General features: G+C 47.9%; 1 protein-coding gene across 1 annotated transcript in view; it reads right to left on the reverse strand.

Annotated features, from left to right (window-relative positions):
- The window catches only part of SLC3A1 (solute carrier family 3 member 1), a 28,412-nt gene extending 12,322 nt beyond the window's left edge, over positions 1 to 16,090 (reverse strand). The window contains exons 1-4 of the mRNA XM_075267031.1: positions 15,390 to 16,090; positions 7,584 to 7,763; positions 7,347 to 7,501; positions 6,460 to 6,585 (exon numbers count right to left, since the gene is read on the reverse strand). Of these exons, the coding sequence (XP_075123132.1) occupies positions 6,460 to 6,585; positions 7,347 to 7,501; positions 7,584 to 7,763; positions 15,390 to 15,807 (879 nt within the window). The 5' untranslated portion in view covers positions 15,808 to 16,090. The remainder of the gene's footprint in view (positions 1 to 6,459; positions 6,586 to 7,346; positions 7,502 to 7,583; positions 7,764 to 15,389) is intronic.
- Positions 16,091 to 20,656: the final 4,566 nt, after the last annotated feature.

A 20,656-nucleotide genomic window follows, 5' to 3' on the forward strand; every position in this document is an offset into this window, starting at 1 on the left:
GGTATTTTGGACAAACAATTCAAGTTCAGTTAAGTTAGATGGTCGCCGAGCATGGACAGCCCGCTTCAAATCATCCCACAGATGTTCAATGATATTCAGGTCTGGGGACTGGGATGGCCATTCCAGAACATTGTAATTGTTCCTCTGCATGAATGCCTGAGGATTTGGAGCGGTGTTTTGGATCATTGTCTTGCTGAAATATCCATCCTCGGCGTAACTTCAACTTCGTCGCTGATTCTTGAACATTATTCTCAAGAATCTGCTGATACTGAGTGGAATCCATGCGACCCTCAACTTTAACAAGATTCCCGATGCCGGCATTGGCCACACAGCCCCAAAGCATGATGGAACCTCCACCAAATTTTACAGTGGGTAGCATGTGTTTTTCTTGGAATGCTGTTTCTTTTTGGACGCCATGCATAACGCCTTTTTTTATAACCAAACAACTCAATTTTTGTTTCCAAAATGAAGCTGCCTTGTCCAAATGTGCTTTTTCATACCTCAGGCAACTCTATTTGTGGCGTACGTGCAGAAACGGCTTCTTTCTCATCACTCTCCCATACAGCTTCTATTTGTGCAAAGTGCGCTGTATAGTTGACCGATGCACAGTGACACCATCTGCAGCAAGATGATGCTGCAGCTCTTTGGAGGTGGTCTGTGGATTGTCCTTGACTGTTCTCACCATTCTTCTTCTCTGCCTTTCTGATATTTTTCTTGGCCTGCCACTTCTGGGCTTAACAAGAACTGTCCCTGTGGTCTTCCATTTCCTTACTATGTTCCTCACAGTGGAAACTGACAGGTTAAATCTCTGAGACAACGTTTTGTATCCTTCCCCTGAACAACTATGTTGAACAATCTTTGTTTTCAGATCATTTGAGAGCAGGCTGTCCATGTTCGGCGACCATCAAACTTAACTGAACTTGAATTGTTTTGTAGAAAGAAATGGTCCAAAATACCTTTATCCAGGATCCAGGAACTGATTAAAAGCTACAGGAAGCGACTAGAGGCTGTTATCTTTGCAAAAGGAGGATCTACTAAATATTAATGTCACTTTTCTGTTGAGGTGCCCATATTTTTGCACCGGTCAAATTTTGGTTTAATGCATATTGCACATTTTCTGTTAGTACAATAAACCTCATTTCAATCCTGAAATATTACTGTGTCCATCAGTTATTAGATATATCAAACTGAAATGGCTGCTGCAAACACCAAAATATTTAGAACTAAAAATGATTAAGATTAATAGGGGTGCCCAAACTTTTTCATAGGACTGTATAAGAGCCTCCTAATAAATCCTCAGGGCTTATTCACATTGCGTTTTTGGCCTCCCTTGCCGGGATACGTTGGTAACCAGTCAGAATCAGCTGTCAACTTATCCCTGCACGAAGAACTGGCCATTAAAAAAAAAAGGGGGGCCTGCAGTTCTCCGTGCAGGGATAAGTGGGGAGCTGATTGTGACTGGTTACCAACGTATCCCGGCAAGGGAGGCCAAAAACGCAATGTGAACACTCCTCTAAAGTGAAAGTCCCACCCCCAAACAGGCTGCTATGCTAGTAACATATCAGCCTACATCATTATTAATACAAAGCACACAGACCTTTGGAGGTCTTGTGTGCTTTGTAGTTCTCCAGCTAAAAACTTATATATTATATATTATTGCCCCAGTTCCCTCTCCGCAGTGCCGCACACCCGATGCCCCAACAATCCCCCTTCCCCCCCCCCATCCACCTTCTAACATCTTTTCACTGTCCCCTGTACCCATACCTCCCAACTTTTGAAGAACCAAAAGAGGGACAAAATGTGCGGCGCGGCAAATTTAGCCCCACCCACCGTTATGTTGACTCCGCCCATTCTCATTAATTTTTCATGTGCCCGCACACAGTATAATCCTCCTACAGTCACCCGTACATTATATGTCCCCCCTCTATCTCTCCCCCAGCTTCATATACACACTTCATCTGCACCCAGTTTCATATCTCCCACCCAATCTCTGCCCCCAGATTCATGCCCGCCCATCCATTTCTGCCCCCAGTTTCATGTTCCCCCCCTCCATCTCTGCCCCCAGTTTCATGTCCCCTCCATCTCTACCCCAAGATTCATGCCCTCCATCTCTGCCCCCAGATTCATGTCCCCTCCATCTCTGCCCCCATATTCATGTCCCCTCCATCTCTGCCCCCATATTCATGTCCCCTCCATCTCTGCCCCCATATTCATGTCCCCTCCATCTCTGCCCCATATTCATGTCCCCTCCATCTCTGTCCCCATATTCATGTCCCCTCCATCTCTGCCCCCATATTCATGTCCCCTCCATCTCTGCCCCCATATTCATGTCCCCTCCATCTCTGCCCCATATTCATGTCCTCGCCATCTCTGCCCCCAGTGTCATGCCGTCCTCTCCATCTCTGCCCCCATATTCATGTCCCCTCCATCTCTGCCCGCAGTGTCATGCCGTCCTCTCTCTGCCCCCAGTTTCACGTTCCACATTACACTGACTGACTTAACTTCTCCTTCGTTCCCTCGCAGCTCTCTGCGCGCCTCTCTCTCACACTGGCGCACAGATATAGACGCGATGTGACGTCACCACATCGCGTCTACAAGACAGTAGTGGAGGCGGCGAAGCGAGGAGCTGACACAGGTCAGCTCCTCACTTCAGCCGCATATGTGACAGCGAGAGAGGCGCGCAGCGGCGAAGTAAGGAGCTGACCTGTGTCAGCTCCTCGCTTCGCCGCTGCCGCCGGCTACTGGCTTTTAGACTCGATGTGATCACATCGCGTCTACAAGCCAGTAGCAGCGGCGGCGGCGAAGCGAGGAGCTGACACATGTCAGCTCCTCGCTTCAGCTGCATATGTGTCAGGGAGAGAGGCGCGCAGCAGCGAAGCGAGAAGCTGACCTGTGTCAGCTCCTTGCTTCAGCCGCGTATGTCTTCAACTCAGATCTGCGTCCTCTGGATGCAGATCTGAGTTGAAATAGGACATACACAATGACTGCTACGGGCGCCAGGGGGCCGGCACACGGTGGCGGGCCAAAACCGGGCCCCCCCATTTTTCAATTTGGCCGGGCCCCTGACGCCAGTACCAGTAGTACTGCCCTATCGGCGGCCCTGAGTGAAGGTATAGTTTAGGGTCTCTTAGCATAGGTCGAGGCCTAGAGGTGATGTAAAAAAATAAAAAACTTTTCTGCTCACCTCTTTTGGGCCTCAGACCCTCTCTCTTGGTCTCCTTGGTGATGTCATCCATCGGGTCACCACAACGTTACCAGAAGAGCGCTGGACACCACAAGAAGGCCCAGAAGGTGAGGGAAGGCGACCCGCTGTAGTGTTGATTCGAATAGTATTCGAAACATAGTTTCAAATACCTCACTCCCATAGGAATGAATGGGAACAGGCAAACTGCAAGGGGTTAAGCGCCGGCGCCGGCTGCTCCCATTCATTCCTATGAAGCGAGGTATTTGTAACTAGAGTTTGGAATCCTATTCGCTCATCTCTAAAAAATCAAAATCAAATCAAATCAAAATCAAAATCAAATCTAAAGGCGAGTATTAATTTTTTTAAAAAAAATTGTCACCTCCCTCCATCCATTATACTTTGGGACCCCAGACCCCATTGTATAATAGCTTACCCCAATACACAAATCATCGTTCATCTGTGGTTGATCCCCAATTGTTCCATTTTGGAATCTGGCCTAGGAACAAATTGGTTCGCCCCTCTCAAGGCGGTCAGCTGACCAGTTTTGTCCGACACAGTCTCAGTGGTCAGTAGTCCTCGGTAGGACAGTCGCCCTTTGATACAGGACGGCATCGCGAGTACAGACATGTAAGAGTTAATCGCTTCCTTTTACTGCGATAATTTTCGATTCTCTTAATCGCTAATTTATGTCACTCATATAAAAGTTAATAATTATAAATCAGAGAATCTTCGGTTATTGTTTTAAAGGTTCCTTGGACGACTTGTCAGCACTTTGGAGGACGAGTACGGTGACTAATTTTATAATTACGGCTTAATGAGAAATCCAGCAGGTGTAAAGTTCACCAGTCCTCCCAGTTACTGACGCAACAAATAACTGGTGGGAGTCGAAACTTATTAACCTTCCTCAAGTCTCCGTCCTACAATGGGACGCAGGGAGGTGCGAACGCGATGTCAACAAGTAACGCTGGAGAAGACTCATCGGATGTCATCAACTCAATGGCAACGCAGGATCTACACCATCTTACCCTATACGTCTACAAACAAAAATTTGGATAGCTGAAAATATTTTGTTTTTGTGTTTCGTGAGTGGTTACATTTCTTTCCATACATGGTAACATTTTGCAGGTTGTCCTTGGAAACGGACAACAGTTCATCTCTAACCTGGTGTCAGACATGTGACCTATAATAGCTGAGCCCAGCCCTGCAGATTGATTCATGTGACCCCAACCTATCTAAGGCTGGGGACCCCTATAGCAAGCTGCACCAAACAACGCTGTGGAAAACACTGCGGCAGAAATGCGTTGTGGTTTTTTTTCCCCCATATCAACAGAAAGCGCGCAGAGCTTTCCTCTGCAGATTTTCTGCCCCTGTTATACCTATACAGAAAATGCCGGCGTTTCCGTAAGGATAGATGACATGCTGCGATTTACAAAAACGGAACGGTTTTTGAAATCTCAGCACTTCCATTGCTTTTTTTTCTACGCTTCCGCCATAGCCAAAACGCTATATTTTTGCAATGAATGACCCTGGACTAACAGTGTTTTTCCCTTGTGAATTGCTGCTCCCATTGCCTCACCTGGCAAGTAATTGTGCACCTGAAGAAGAGCTTGTGGAGCTCAAAACGCGTTGTGCAGTACGTTTTTGTCCAACAATGGTCATACATTTTATTCACCTTGTCGACACTCCAATCTGTGAACCAGAGAGTGCAGACATCCATCTCTAGCCGCTGGCCTCCTGCCTCCCATTGCTGAGATATCGCTGTTTTTGCCAATATGCAAATGAGCTCTGAAACAATGAGGATGTAGCAATGGCAAGAGCTTTGTTGCTCCAAAGTGCTCATTTGCATATTGACAAAAAGGTTGATATCTCGGCAATGGGGGCAACTATTCACAAGGGTGGGAAACAATCTTTGATTTGGGTGACCCTAACCTATCTGTCTACAGAGCTGGATTAAAGGGGTTGTCCAGGAAATTCAGAACTTGAGGAGACGGGGGAAGGTGAAACAAAAAAAAAACCTTTCTTATCCCGGGCAGTCTTGTGTTTACCAGCGATGTCCGGTACAGGGCGCGCCATGCCTTTGCCAGCAGAAGTCCTGCATCGCAAGTGACGACTGAGGCCAATCACAGGGGATTCCTGGATAACCGGCCGGTTTCCCATAAAAGATTCCCTTAAAGATGGCCATACACTTTAGATAGCTGTCGGATGGGCAACTAGTCCTCCTGATCCCAATATACACAAACATACTTGGTTCCAGGGCCGGCGTCAGCGCACGGCGTAGTCGGGCAAGTGCCGGGGCCCACAGAGCCTCTGGGGGCCCCCCGGCACTTGCCCGCCCCAGCACTTGCCTGTCCTGATTTCAGCTCATCGGCGTCCGACGGATGCGCCTACAATTATGTGAATGGCGTGAGAGCAGACAGAGGAGCGGGTGGGGGAGCGATGGAAGGTGAGTGTAATTGTTTGTTTGTTTTTTGTGTTAAACATTAAGGTGGAAGATAATGAAGGGGGCCCATGAAACTGGGGGGCAAATGAAGGGGGGAGAACGGCATGAAACTGGGGACAGAGATGGAGGGGGGACATGAAACTGGGAGCAGAGGAAGGGTGTATATGAAACTGGGGGAGAGATGGAGGGGGGACATATAATTTACAGGTGACTGTAGGAGGATTATACTGTGTGCGGGCACGTGAAAAATAAATGAGAATGGGCGGAGTCACCATAAAAGTGCTCCAGAGCTAAATTTGCTGCGGCTGCACATTTTATCCCTCTTTCTACTCTTCAAAAGTTGGGAGGTATGGCGTTGGTTACACCACACTCCTGCGATCTGCAATGTGCAGTGTCCCGACTCCCCCGCCTCCTCCACAAGGGGGCCCACTGAGGCTCTGTCGCCCAAGGGCCTATAAAAACCTGGAGCCGGCCCTGCTTGGCTCAGTCAAGCTTACACGTGTTCTCAAAAGGGGGAGGGGAGTAAGGTGTTCTTCCCCTCGAAGTAATTCAACATGGAAATGGATTTCAACATGGCTGACCTTGAACACCATCCGTCAGTTCAGGCCAGAGTGTTATCATACACATGAGATGGAGGCTTCTATTCAGACAACTGGGTGAACCCTTAAGTGATCGCTACGATCTGCCCATCCCAGGTTGCAGTCAGGCCCAGCCCTAAACAGGGTCATTACTGGCTAACTTTTTGGAGCTAAGTCCTAGACCGATCTGGCTAAGATTTCTCCGGGCCTGCTCTCCGGCCGCCTCACATGGCAGTGGATTACATGTGACCACTTACCAATATTTCATTGTGAACGTCGGGATTGTGGAAATTTAAGTCAGGCTGCTCCCTACGGAACTGGTGCAGATAACATTGCCGCCTTACATTGTCGTATTCCCAAGAAGAGTCTCCATACACGCTCACCTGAAAATAACAGAATGGTGGAAAAAAAATTCCCTTGTGATAGAGAAAGACCAGGCATAACAGGTGAGCCATCTGGTAACAATGGAGCCAAATCCAACATTAGGAGAATGTATCACTATAATCGATACTGGTACGTGGGATACATGACCTAGTATGTGACTAGTGCCTAATGGATTATATGGGATACATGACCTAGTATGTGACTAGTGCCTAATGGATTATATGGGATACATGACCTAGTATGTGACTAGTGCCTAATGGATTATATGGGATACATGACCTAGTATGTGACTAGTGCCTAATGGATTATATGGGATACATAACCTAATGTGTGACTAGTGCCTAATGGATTATATGGGATACATAACCTAGTATGTGACTAGTGCCTAATGGATTATATGGGATACACGACCTAGCATGTGACTAGTGCCTAATGGATTATATGGGATACACGACCTAGCATGTGACTAGTGCCTAATGGATTATATGGGATACACAACCTAGTATGTGACTAGTGCCTAATGGATTATATGGGATGCATGACCTAGTATGTGACTAGTGCCTAATGGATTATATGGGATACATGAACTAATATGTCACTAGGATTGTCACTAGTGGCTAATACATTATATGGGATACATGAACTAGTGTAATCGTCTATTGTGTGTTAGGTATCAAACATCCAAGTATCTACAAAGCCCAAATCACGGCAATATCTAAACACAACATGGATGTTTTTGGATATCCTCCTTGGAACTTACCCAGTTATTGGGATGGGTAACTCGGCCTTCAGTATCGGTACAATTACGCCAAATATAGTAGTCAGTATATTTATCAGTTCTATTTCTGCTTAACTGGAACCAGTTGTGTTTATTGCTGGTGTGATTTGGGATTAGGTCAATGATTAGTTTTATACCTAGTGGACAAGAAGATGATGGATTAGATTTAGGTACAGGCGATGGAATACGCTTGGATCAAAATTCATCCTTATGAATTACCTTTGTCATGGAGAGCGGCAAGTAGGTTATCGAAATCCTTCATGGTCCCAAAACTGGGGTCAACCATTCGGAAATCATCGACAGCATAGCGGTAGTCTTTAAGCGTGGACTTGTAAAACGGAGCGATCCAGACTGTACTCACATCCAGATACACAAAGTGGTCTATCTTTTCTTGGATTCCTAAAAAGTTTTAAAACCAACTGGATAATCCAAAGCAATGACCACAAAGTTTCTGAAATCTCAACCTGAAAATCGGTGGAGGAAAAAGACCTGCACGGAGGACTTCTTTCTCCACTGGTTTCAGTTTTAACACAACAGACACTCAACAGGTCCGTTACAGTCAATGGGGTCCGTTGGACTTTCTGCTGTTTTGGTCTGGTCCAATGGAGAGTCCGACATATTCTGCAGCACTTCACAGATATTGACAGTCGCTGACCGACCCATACGGGGCTCACATTCTGCATTCCCTCTCAGTAGGTCTTTGAAGTGTGGGAAGAAACTGGAGGAAACCCATGCAAACACGCGGAGAACATACAAAAACTAGGACTCCAGTGATAACCACTGAGCCACCCCTAACCAGCCAAATAATGGATGTGTATGGGGGTGTCCCAGTAGATGATGTCAGGAGGAAAGAAGGGTATCTTAAATTTGGTTTGCCGTCTACCACCAGAAATTTCCATTGGAAATTACATTTTCAGAAAATTGGAGGTGTTGTGAATCCTCCAATAGAGGACCCGAGTGACAAGTGGTTGTCTCAAAATCACCTCCTAATGGGGTTGTCTTCTGTTAGACCTTTGGGCTACATAATGATGCTAAAGAGTAACTAAGATTTCGAACAACTTTCCATTTTATGGCAAAAATTTTGGCTCCTTTCTTCCCATTGCTTCTATATTGAGATTTATTCCCTTCTAACCAAGCATGGGCTTGTCTATGTAATGAAGGGAAACTAGAGATGGGTGAACACGACCACCAACAGGACCCAAGTGTGGTACCATTTATATAATATTAGTTCCGACATGAGCTCTGGCCAACGGCTACGTCTAGGTCATCCATACTGTTCTGCTGGACAATCCCTTTAAATGATCGCTAGTGTGCAAGGGACATTATTTCAGCTTATAAATCTGGAACAGTTGTCTCCGCTATCACGGACATCGATCACGGATTGACTTTTCAAGGGCACGGCAAAGAAGACTAACATCATTATCAAGTCTTTGGGAAGATAATCCCAGTTAAAGTCTTTACGCAAAGCATTACTCACCATAAAACAATAAAACCAATAAAACCGCTGCACTTGGTTGTCATGGGGCCGCTGATGATGAGCCCTGTATGGCCACTCACTGTACTTTACAGCACTAATTCACTAGGACTATTTACTAACAAGGTCAAAGTGCGTCGGTAATCCACTGGCACCAATCACTACAGGACAAAGTTACCGTACAGCTGCGCCGTGACAATAAATAACACCGCAAACACTGAACACTGTGTTCAAAAGACTTACCTGGACTGGTTGTCGAACACTGTTTAAAACTAAACCCGGATCTTTTGTACAGATCTTCATAAAACTGTCTCGTTTTCCAATTTGCCAAAATTCTGGTTCACTTTTCTGACTTACCAAAATTTTTTCAAAAAAATCTGTCTCCATTGCTTTTGCAATTCTGTCTCCATTGAACCTTTGACTAAGGTTACACCATTCTCAACTCGGTCTACTTTGCGAAAAAATTCTGCGTCCTATTTGTACTTTTCGGCTTCGTTCTAGCGCATGTTTTTAAATAATGTCGTAAATGTAGACAGAAAATGGTCAGATTCTGTTGCCAAATGTGCCCCAGTGTGCACTTAGCCCGACAAGCTCCTGGTATCTAGTCTTCCATCGACTCCTCACAGTCTCTAAATTTTCTAACTCTTCTCTGCCGCTTTCTGACCACAATCTTCTATCTCTCACCATCAGTGCTCTCTCCCCTTCACAAGACGCCCCTACCCATCACACATATAGGAACTTGCGTGCTATTGACACCCAGCACCTCTCAGATACTCTACAGTCCTCCCTGTCCCCCATCTCTTCAATCTCCTGTCCCAATCTGGCCAGCAGTCACTATAATGAAACCCTCAAAAATGCATTGGATGAGGTGGCTCCCCCCTCCACTCGTAAAGTCCCACATAGGAGGCAGCAACCCTGGCACACGCCACAGACACGATTTCTCCAGCGATGCTCTAGGTGTGCCGAACGTCTCTGGAGAAAATCACGCTCACCTGCAGATTTCCTCCACTTCAAGTTTATGCTTAAAACATATAGCTCTGCCCTTTACCTCGCCAAACAAGACTATTTCACTGCCCTCATCTCTTCTCTCTCCATCAACCCTAAAAGGCTTTTTGAAACCTTTCACTCCTTACTCACACCCAAGGTGCAGACGCCATTCACAGACCTTAGTGCTGATGACCTGGCCATGTATTTCCATGATAAAATTGATAAGATCCGTCAGGAAATTACTGCCCAAGCCCCAGGTGGCATTGACTCCCACACCTACGATAGTACTGATCCCCTCACCAGCCGCACTTTAGACTGTCCATTCTCATCTTTTGAACCTGTCACAGAAGAGGAAGTCTCCCAGCTACTTTCTTCATCTCGCCCCACAACCTGCAGTAGTGACCCCTTCCCCTCACACCTTCTCCAATCTCTGTCCCCTGCTGTCACTACTTACCTTACTAAAATATTTAACCTCTCTCTCTCTTCTGGAATCTTCCCATCCTCCTTCAAGCATGCTGTTATAATCCCGCTACTGAAAAAACCCACCCTGGACCCATCCTGTGCTGCTAACTATCGACCCGTCTCTAACCTCCCCTTCATCTCTAAACTTTTGGAACGCCTGGTTTATTCTCGGTTAATCCGCTATCTGTCTGCTAACTCTCTGCTTGACCCCTTACAATCTGGTTTCCGCACTCTGCACTCTACTGAAACGGCTCTCACAAAAGTCTCTAATGATCTACTAATGGCTAAATCCAATGGTGACTTCTCTCTTCTTATTCTTCTGGACCTCTCTGCAGCTTTTGACACTGTTGACCATCAACTTCTCCTCACTATGCTCCGCTCAGTCGGCCTCAATGACACTGCGCTCTCCTGGTTCTCCTCTTATCTCTCAGACCGCACTTTCAGTGTATCATTTGCAGGCTCTGTTTCCTCCCCTCTTTCCCTTGCTGTTGGGGTTCCTCAGGGCTCGGTCCTCAGCCCCCTGCTCTTTTCTCTCTACACAGCCCCCATTGGACAAACCATCGCCAGATTTGGCTTCAGGTACCATCTTTATGCTGATGACACCCAATTATACACATCTTCCCGTGACATCACCCCTGCACTCATACAGAACACCAGTGACTGTCTCTCTGCTGTCTCTAATATCATGTTCTCGCTCTATCTGAAACTAAATCTCTCTAAGACTGAACTACTACTGTTTCCACCATCTAACAGATCTGTCCCTGATATATCCATTGCAGTCTCAGGCCTTACTATAACTCCTAGGCAGCAGGCCCGCTGCCTTGGGGTCATATTTGACGCAGACCTTTCCTTCACCCCTCATATTGAATCACTCGCACGTTCATGTCACCTCCACCTCAAAACCATCTCCAGAATACGCCCTTTCCTTACCAGAGATACACTAAAGACACTTATTGTCTCTCTGATTCATTCTCGCCTTGACTACTGTAACTCCTTACTAATCGGTCTTCCCCTCACTAAACTCTCCCCTCTACAATCTATTCTGAATGCAGCGGCCAGGCTCATCTATCAGGCTAGAGGCTACAGCGATACCTCCGGTCTGTGCCAGTCGCTACATTGGCTGCCTATTCATTATAGAATAAAATATAAAGTTATTACTCTCATCCACAAGGCTCTCCATAATGCCACACCTCCCTACATTTCTTCCCTCATCTCTGTCTACCGCCCAACCCGTGCTCTCCGCTCACTCAATGACCTAACACTTACATCCTCTATTATCAGAACCTCCCACGCTCGTATACAAGACTTCTCCCGAGCTGCACCACTTCTCTGGAATCCTCTACCCCGGACAATAAGATTAACTCCCAACTTCTACAGTTTCAAACGCAAACTAAAGACGCATCTTTTCAGACAAGCCGATCACAATTCCTAATGCACAAAATTGTCTGACCTCTGTATAAGCAATGCCGCCCCTGCTACCTCTTGTGTCACCCCCTCTACCTCATAGATTGTAAGCTCTTTTGAGCAGGGCCCTCAGTCCCATTGTGTGAAATGACGTTCTTTGTTATGTATGTCTGTATCTGAACCCTATAAATTGTACAGCGCTGCGGAATATGTTGGCGCTATATAAATAAAATGTATTATTATTATTATTATATACATTAACTTTCTCCTAAATCCATGTTTGTCCTCTGTCCTCTGACTGGTATGTGTCAGTATTTTATTAACCACATACCGTACCGCACTTTATACTGTGCCATATTGTTGCAATCCGCCATAGAGGTGATGGATGCCGCTGTTTGTCAGACATACTGTATATGTCCTGAGTAGAGATGAGCGAGTAGTATTCGATTGAATACTACGGTATTCGAAATATTCGTACTCGATTGAATACTACTCGCTATTCGCAGTAAATATTCGATTCAGAACCAGCGTTGATTGGCCAAATGCTATACACTGTATAGCATTCGGCCAATCAATGCTGGTTCTGCAGCAGGCTCGTCTTTGCTAGTCGGGAGAGCTGGCAGCTTGCTGTTACGAGGGAGCTTACTTTTTATCAGCGCAACTGCAAGCGCTGTACAGTTAAAGCGCATGGACCCCATAGACTATAATAGGGTCCGTACGCTTTAACTGCACAGCGCTCCTCCTAAACACTCTCCACCTGCTACTTGTGGACTTGGTGACTCTCCTTAGTCGAATTTTGGTTTCCCCTGAAACAAGCATTTTTTCCCATAGACTATAATGGGATAAGATATTTGATCGAGTAGTGGAATATTGCCACTATGGGGCATAATACTGTGTGCAGGGGCCACTATGGGGCATAATACTGTGTGCAGAGGCCACTATGAGGCATAATACTGTGTGCAGGGGCCACTATGGGGCATAATACTGTGTGCAGGGGCCACTATGGGGTATAATACTGTGTGCAGGGGCCACTATGGGGCATAATACTGTGTGCAGGGGCCACTATGGGGTATAATACTGTGTGCAGGGGCCACTATGGGGCATAATACTGTGTGCAGGGGCCACTATGGGGTATAATACTGTGTGCAGGGGCCACTATGGGGCATAATACTGTGTGCAGGGGCCACTATGGGGCATAATACTGTGTGCAGGGGCCACTATGGGGCATAATACTGTGTGCAGGGGCCACTATGAGACATAATGCTGTGTGCAGGGGACACTATGGGACATAATACTGTGTGCAGGGGCCACTATGGGGCATCATACTGAGTGCAGGGGACACTATGGGACATAATACTGTGTGCAGGGGCCACTATGGGGCATAATACTGTGTGCAGGGGCCACTATGGGGCATCATACTGAGTGCAGGGGACACTATGGGACATAATACTGTGTGCAGGGGCCACTATGGGGTATAATACTGTGTGCAGGGGCCACTATGGGGGATAATACTGTGTGTAGGGGCCACTATGGGACATAATACTGTGTGCAGGGGCCACTATGGGGCATAATACTGTGTGCAGGGGCCACTATGGGACATAATACTGTGTGCAGGGGTCACTATGGGACATAATACTGTGTGCAGGGGCCACTATGGGGCATAATACTGTGTGCAGGGGCCACTATGGGACATAATACTGTGTGCAGGGGCCACTATGGGGCATAATACTGTGTGCAGGGGCCACTATGGGACATAATACTGTGTACAGGGGCCACTATGAGGAATAATACTGTGTGCAGGGGCCACTATGGAGCATAATAGTGTGTACTGGGGCCACTATGGGGACATAATACTGTGTGCAGGGGCCACTATGGGGGATAATACTGTGTGCAGGGGACACTATGGTACATAATACTGTGTGCAGGGGCCACTATGGGACATAATACTGTGTGCAGGGGCCACTATGGGACATAATACTGTGTGCAGGGGCCACTATGGGACATAATACTGTGTGCAGGGGCCACTATGGGACATAATACTGTGTGCAGAGGGCAATATGGGACATAATACTGTGTGCAGGGGCCACTATGGGGCATAATAGTGTTTGCAGGGGCCACTGTGGAGCATAATACTGTGTGCAGGGGCCACTATGGGGCATAATAGTGTTTGCAGGGGCCACTGTGGAGCATAATACTGTGTGCAGGGGCCACTAAGGGACATAATACTGTGTGCAGGGGGCACTATGGGGGATAATACTGTGTGCAGGAGCCGCTATGGGGGATAATATTGTGTGTAGGGGCCACTATGGGACATAATACTGTGTGCAGGGGCCACTATGGGGGATAATACTGTGTGCAGGGGCCACTATGGGGGATAATACTGTGTGCAGGGGGCCACTAAGGGACATAATACTGTGTGCAGGGGTCACTATAGGACATAATAGTGTGTGCAGGGGCCACTATGGAGCATAATACTGTGTGCAGGGGCCACTATGGGGCATAATACTGTGGGCAGGGGCCACTATGGGACATAATACTGTGTGCAGGGGCCACTATGGGACATAATACTGTGTGCAGGGGCCACTATGGGACATAATACTGTGTGCAGGGGCCACTATGGGACATAATACTGTGTGCAGGGGCCACTATGGGGGATAATACTGTATGCAGGGGCCACTATGGGACATAATACTGTGTGCAGGGGCCACTATGGGGGATAATACTGTGTGCAGGGGCCACTATGGGGCATAATACTGTGTGCAGGGGTCACTATGGGGATATAATACTATGTGCAGTGGCCACTATGGAGCATAATAGGTAGTGCAGGAATGCGGGGGGGGGGGGGGGGGATATTCAGCCGGGGTCTTTGGCGGGCGTCGGTCGGGGGGTGGGCCCCATGTCAAAAGTTTGCCACGGGGCCCCGTCACTCCTAGTTACGCCACTGGGTGCAATTCTCATGATCAGTGTGGGATCAGCTGTAGCAGTCGGACCCTCATTGATCTGTAACCAATCCTGGGTATTGGGGAGAAGTTGCACAATTCCCAGTACGTTCCAATGCATGCAGAATGTGGGAAGTCCATGCACTGCTCTGCCTGCTGTATATACTGTATACTGCTGTGTGCCTGCATTAACCGTATGTTTACACCCCATTTGGCCACATAATGTACTTTTACATCTGCAGGCAATAATATGTCTATACAGTTACAGTTATATGTCCGCCATTGACTTTCATCATAAAACTATATACACTGCAACGTTTACTATTTTGTGGTTCCGTCTTGTTCCTATAAGTATCTAGAGGTATCCAGACTCAAGCCTGGGCCAAAAATACCCTTGCTTCTTCCTAAAAGTGGAGGAGTTAAATGTGGGTGGCCGACCCGCAGGGGGACTATTATGGCTTGGCCCGAAAATTCTCATTCAAGACCATCCACTCTTTACCCTCTAGATTTGTAAAACATGGACCAACCCTAAAGCTGACCGTACCCATAAGGTATATGTGTTCAGATCTTTTGGTGAAATCGTCCTAAATTCTGATGACTCGGTGGTCATACACATAAGACTAACAGCAGAGGCTACTACAATACGTTGGATCTGCCAATGATCTGCAGATAAAGATGTTACGTGTATGGCCACAAGTCAATAAAAAATTGAAAATATTTCAAGATGCAAAGCAAACAAAGCTAGAACATCCTACGTACCCTTAAGGTCTCCAGAACCGTCTTTGTCACTGTCTCGGAAGGACTTTGGGTAGACTTGATAAATTGGACTCCTCTGCCACCAGTCAAGACACTTGGGGGAGAGGGCGATGATGGTGATGGTGGCTGCGATTATGGCCAGCGTTGCAATGATGATGAGCCAAAAGAGGATCTCTCGGGTAATTTTATAGCATGGTTTATTGGAAAACTGTAGGAGAACCTCTTTCGGCATCCCGGCATATGGTTTCAGGGTCAGCGGGTCTTCATAGGAATCCAATTTCACCACGTAGATATGTTCCTCCGCCTGGCTATTTCTCCTGCTTTCCGGTTTTGCATTCTCCTCAATCCCCTGATCTGCAACAAAACCATTGTTCTCCACCCCTGTTTTCTTCAGCTCCACCGAATTCACCTCCTCGGTCATGGTCTCAGCTCGACCAGCCTCCGACCCAGAGACAGTGGCGACGATCAAAAAAGCAAAGTCTACCTGAGGTCTGCAAGCAAACCACCGCCAAATCCCTTTAAATACCTGAGCTTAGGTCAAGGTACAGAGAGGCAGAATAATACAAAGTTCTGGTAATCATTGATGGTCCACGGCTGCATCACGTCCTGGGTTATTGGGTGTCTGCAGTCTCTCCGGAGTGTCAGATGATAAGAGTAGTATTGGTTTGCTCGCTGCAGCTCGGGAACACACAGAAGAGTACAAGTCATTCTTGGCAGTGCGATCGCTCTGAGAAGGAACAATGGTTGTTTGATACGCCACAAATTCCTGGCGCGGGTCACACAATGGATCCATTCTGAAGATTAATCTGAATTTCAAATATTTTGATTGTGAAAGTTACGAAGTCTTAACTTCTTGCTTTGCATGACTGCACGAAACGACCGGAGCCCTGGATCCAACCGTAGGGCCGGGTCTAGATGGCGCCTGGCTTCTCTTACTACGGCTTCTCCTTCGTTACATAAAATGATTGTGAGACAATCCAGAATTTTTATTCTATCTTGTTTTATTTTTCACAATTTTCTAAAAAAATATCAAAAATTCTCTGTTTTATCTCATCACTAATTCCTTTTCTTAGTGGCGTCACGTTCTGATGTTGCGACCTTCACATTCCTGGTAAAGGTTTGTTAAGGTGTGTGCTAACCACAGATGTCATCCATGTGCCGCCCATGCACCGGCCGTGAGTCCACGACCCTCTGTCACACAATGAATAGGAGCCACGGAAGCACGGCTGCAAAATTGGACAGGAATAGGACCTGTTGTATATTTTGCGATCCGTATTGTTTGCAGGAAAACTCTACAGACAGCGATGCACAAAAAAAAACGTGATGTGCTTGCATTGCGGTTTTTCCTGTAGTGTTTTTGGCTACAGCTCGCCACGCGGGGCCCCGACTTAAAGGAGCTTTCCAAGATAACTAAAAAGTTGTCCCTAGCCAGGAATTGGGATAAAGTAAGAAGAACCCTACAGTCACTAATGTTATCCTACAAAATGGACTTGCCCATGTATCCCACATCACCGCCACGGTCAACCATTGGACTCAGCGGTATATGGCATGAGACTGCTCTGACCAGTAATTAGTAGCAGCAGCCATGTGTTGTATACGGGAATATATACACCAGTGGCGTAACTAGGAACGGCGGGGCCCCGTGGCGAACTTTTAACATGCCCTCCCCCCCCCCCCCGACCGACACCGAAGACCTCGACCAACCCCCTCCTACGCATTCCTGCGCGTTCTATCATGCCCCATAGTGGCCCCTGCACACAGTATTATCCCCTATAGTGGCCCCTGCACACAGTATTATTCCCCATAGTGGCCCCTGCACACAGTATTATCCCCTATAGTGGCCCCTGCACACAGTATTATTCCCCATAGTGGCCCCTGCACACAGTATTATCCCCCATAGTGGCCCCTGCACACAGTATTATCCCCCATAGTGGCCCCAGCACGCAGTATTATCCCCCATAGTGGACCCTGCACATAGTATTATCCCCCATAGTGGCCCCTGCACACAGTATTATGCCCCATAGTGGCTCCTGCACAAAGTATTGTACCCCAATAGTGTCCCCTGCACACAGTATTGTACCCCAATAGTGGCCCCTGCACACAGTATTATCCCCCATAGTGGCCCCTGCACACAGTATCATGTCCCATAGTGGCCCCTGCACACAGTATTATCCCCCCATAGTGGCCCCTGCACACAGTATTATGCTCCATAGTGGCCCCTGCACACAGTATTATGTCCCATAGTGGCCCCTGCACACAGTATTATACCCCATAGTGGCCCCTGCACACAGTATTATCCCCCATAGTGGCCCCGGCACACAGTATTATACCCCATAGTGGCCCCTGCACACAGTATTATGCCCCATAGTAGCCCCTGCACACAGTATTGTACCCCAATAGTGTCCCCTGCACACAGTATTATCCCCCATAGTGGCCCCTGCACACAGTATTATACCCCATAGTGGCCCCTGCACACAGTATTATCCCCCATAGTGGCCCCTGCACACAGTATTATCCCCCATAGTGGCCCCTGCACACAGTATTATCCCCCATAGTGGCCCCTGCACACAGTATTATCCCCCATAGTGGCCCCTGCACACGGTATTGTACCCCAATAGTGGCCCCTGCACACAGTATTATCCCCCATAGTGGCCCCTGCACACAGTATTATCCCCAATAGTGGCCCCTGCACACAGTATTATCCCCCATAGTGGCCCCTGCACACAGTATTATACCCCATAGTGGCCCCTGCACACAGTATTATCCCCCATAGTGGCCCCTGCACACAGTATTATCCCCCATAGTGGCCCCTGCACACGGTATTGTACCCCAATAGTGGCCCCTGCACACAGTATTATCCCCCATAGTGGCCCCAGAACACAGTATTATGTCCCATAGTGGCCCCTGCACATAGTATTATGTTCCATAGTGACTCCTGCACACAGTATTATGCCCCATAGTGGCCCCTGCACACAGTATTGTACCCCAATAGTGTCCCCTGCACACAGTATTATCCCCCATAGTGTCCCCTGCACACAGTATTATCCCCCATAGTGGCCCCTGCACACAGTATTGTACCCCAATAGTGGCCCCTGCACACAGTATTATCCTCCATAGTGGACCCTGCACACAGTATTATCCCCCATAGTGGCCCCTGCACACAGTATTATGCCCCATAGTGGCCCCTGCACACAGTATTATACCCCAATAGTGGCCCCTGCACACAGTATTATCCCCCATAGTGGCCCCTGCACACAGTATTATACTCTATATATCTTTTCAGACCCCAGAGTATAATAATCGGAGACCCGGCACACTGAGCATGCTCATGTAAGAACAAATCCAAGATGGCGCATGGCGCATACGCTGTACACTCTGCCCACCTAGGTGGTTGAACATAGAGTACATACTCCGTGCGCCATCTTGGATTTCTTCTTACACGAGCAGGCACATTACGTCTGATGTAGGTCCAGGCCGATGACGTGGGTGCGCTCCATGAACACTAATTTGCAAAGGGCTTATATCTTTGGAATAGCTGAATTGTAATATACAGGTATATGATGTGTGCGGAGTCAGACTGCAGGCAACTATGGAGGAGGAGCGGCTGTCACGGAGGGACCTGGCGGACACAGAGAGCGGGGAGTGCGATCAACGTATTGGGCACCCTGGTCTATGGGGTTCGCGGACCTGAAGAATGGAAAGCCGAATGCTAGTGTAAGGAGAGGTGGTGGATACAACAAGGACTACATGTAGCGCGAGGATCGGCCGGATGAAAACCTGTATACAATTAACATTCTTGTAGGAGTTACAGGGTTCATTTACTTAATGATGACTCGCTTATACTACGCTTTACATCGCATTTTGTTGTTATCATCCTTTTATTGTTGTGTTGTAAAACATTCATCCTTGTCGGGTTTATGGCCGCACATTTTTCCTCTTCAGCATTTTATCTGTAGGGTTTATGGTGCTTTGAACTTAATGCTGCAAACACATGATATGGTGATATAGTCTATTACAGGTTTAGGCTGATTATTATGCTTGTAGCATGGGGAACATCTTACGAAAACAGCGCCACACCTGTTCATGGCTTGCATGCATATCTCCCAACTTTTGAAAAGTAGAAAGAGGGACAAAATGTGCGGCGCCGCTCAAATTTGGCTCCACCCACTTTTATTTTGACTCCGCCCATTCTCATTAATTTTTCATGTGCCCGCACACAGTATAATCCTCCTACAGTCACCCGTAAATTATATGTACCCCCTCTATCTCTCCCCCAGTTTCATATACACCCTTCATCTGCCCCCAGATTCATGTCCCCCCTCCAGCTCTGCCCTAGATTCATGTCCCCCCATCTCTGCCCCCAGATTCATGTCCCCTCCATCTCTGCCCCCAGATTCATGTCCCCCCATCTCTGCCCCCAGATTCATGTCCCCCCTCCATCTCTGCCCCCAGATTCATGTCCCCCCATCTCTGCCCCCAGATTCATGTCCCCCATCTCTGCCCCCAGATTCATGTCCCCCCATCTCTGCCCCAGATTCATGTCCCCCCTCCATCTCTGCCCCCAGATTCATGTCCCCCCATCTCTGCCCCCAGATTCATGTCCCCCCTCCATCTCTGCCCCCAGATTCATGTCCCCCATCTCTGCCCCCAGATTCATGTCCCCTCCATCTCTGCCCCCAGATTCATGTCCCTCCATCTCTGCCCCCAGATTCATATCCCCCCATCTCTGTCCCCAGATTCATGTCCCCTCCATCTCTGCCCCCAGATTCATATCCCCCCATCTCTGCCCCCAGATTCATGTCCCCTCCATCTCTGCCCCCAGATTCATGTCCCCCCTCCATCTCTGCCCCCAGATTCATGTCCCCCCATCTCTGCCCCCAGATTCATGTCCCCTCCATCTCTGCCCCCAGATTCATGTCCCTCCATCTCTGCCCCCAGATTCATGTCCCTCCATCTCTGCCCCCAGATTCATATCCCCCATCTCTGCCCCCAGATTCATGTCCCCTCCATCTCTGCCCCCAGATTCATATCCCCCCATCTCTGCCCCCAGATTCATGTCCCCCATCTCTGCCCCAGATTCATGTCCCCCCATCTCTGCCCCCAGATTCATGTCCCCTCCATCTCTGCCCCCAGATTCATGTCCCCCCATCTCTGCCCCCAGATTCATGTCCCCCCTCCATCTCTGCCCCCAGATTCATGTCCCCCCATCTCTGCCCCCAGATTCATGTCCCCTCCATCTCTGCCCCCAGATTCATGTCCCTCCATCTCTG

Source organism: Leptodactylus fuscus, chromosome 3, assembly GCF_031893055.1.
Source record: "Leptodactylus fuscus isolate aLepFus1 chromosome 3, aLepFus1.hap2, whole genome shotgun sequence".
Taxonomy (NCBI): Eukaryota; Metazoa; Chordata; class Amphibia; order Anura; family Leptodactylidae; genus Leptodactylus; species Leptodactylus fuscus.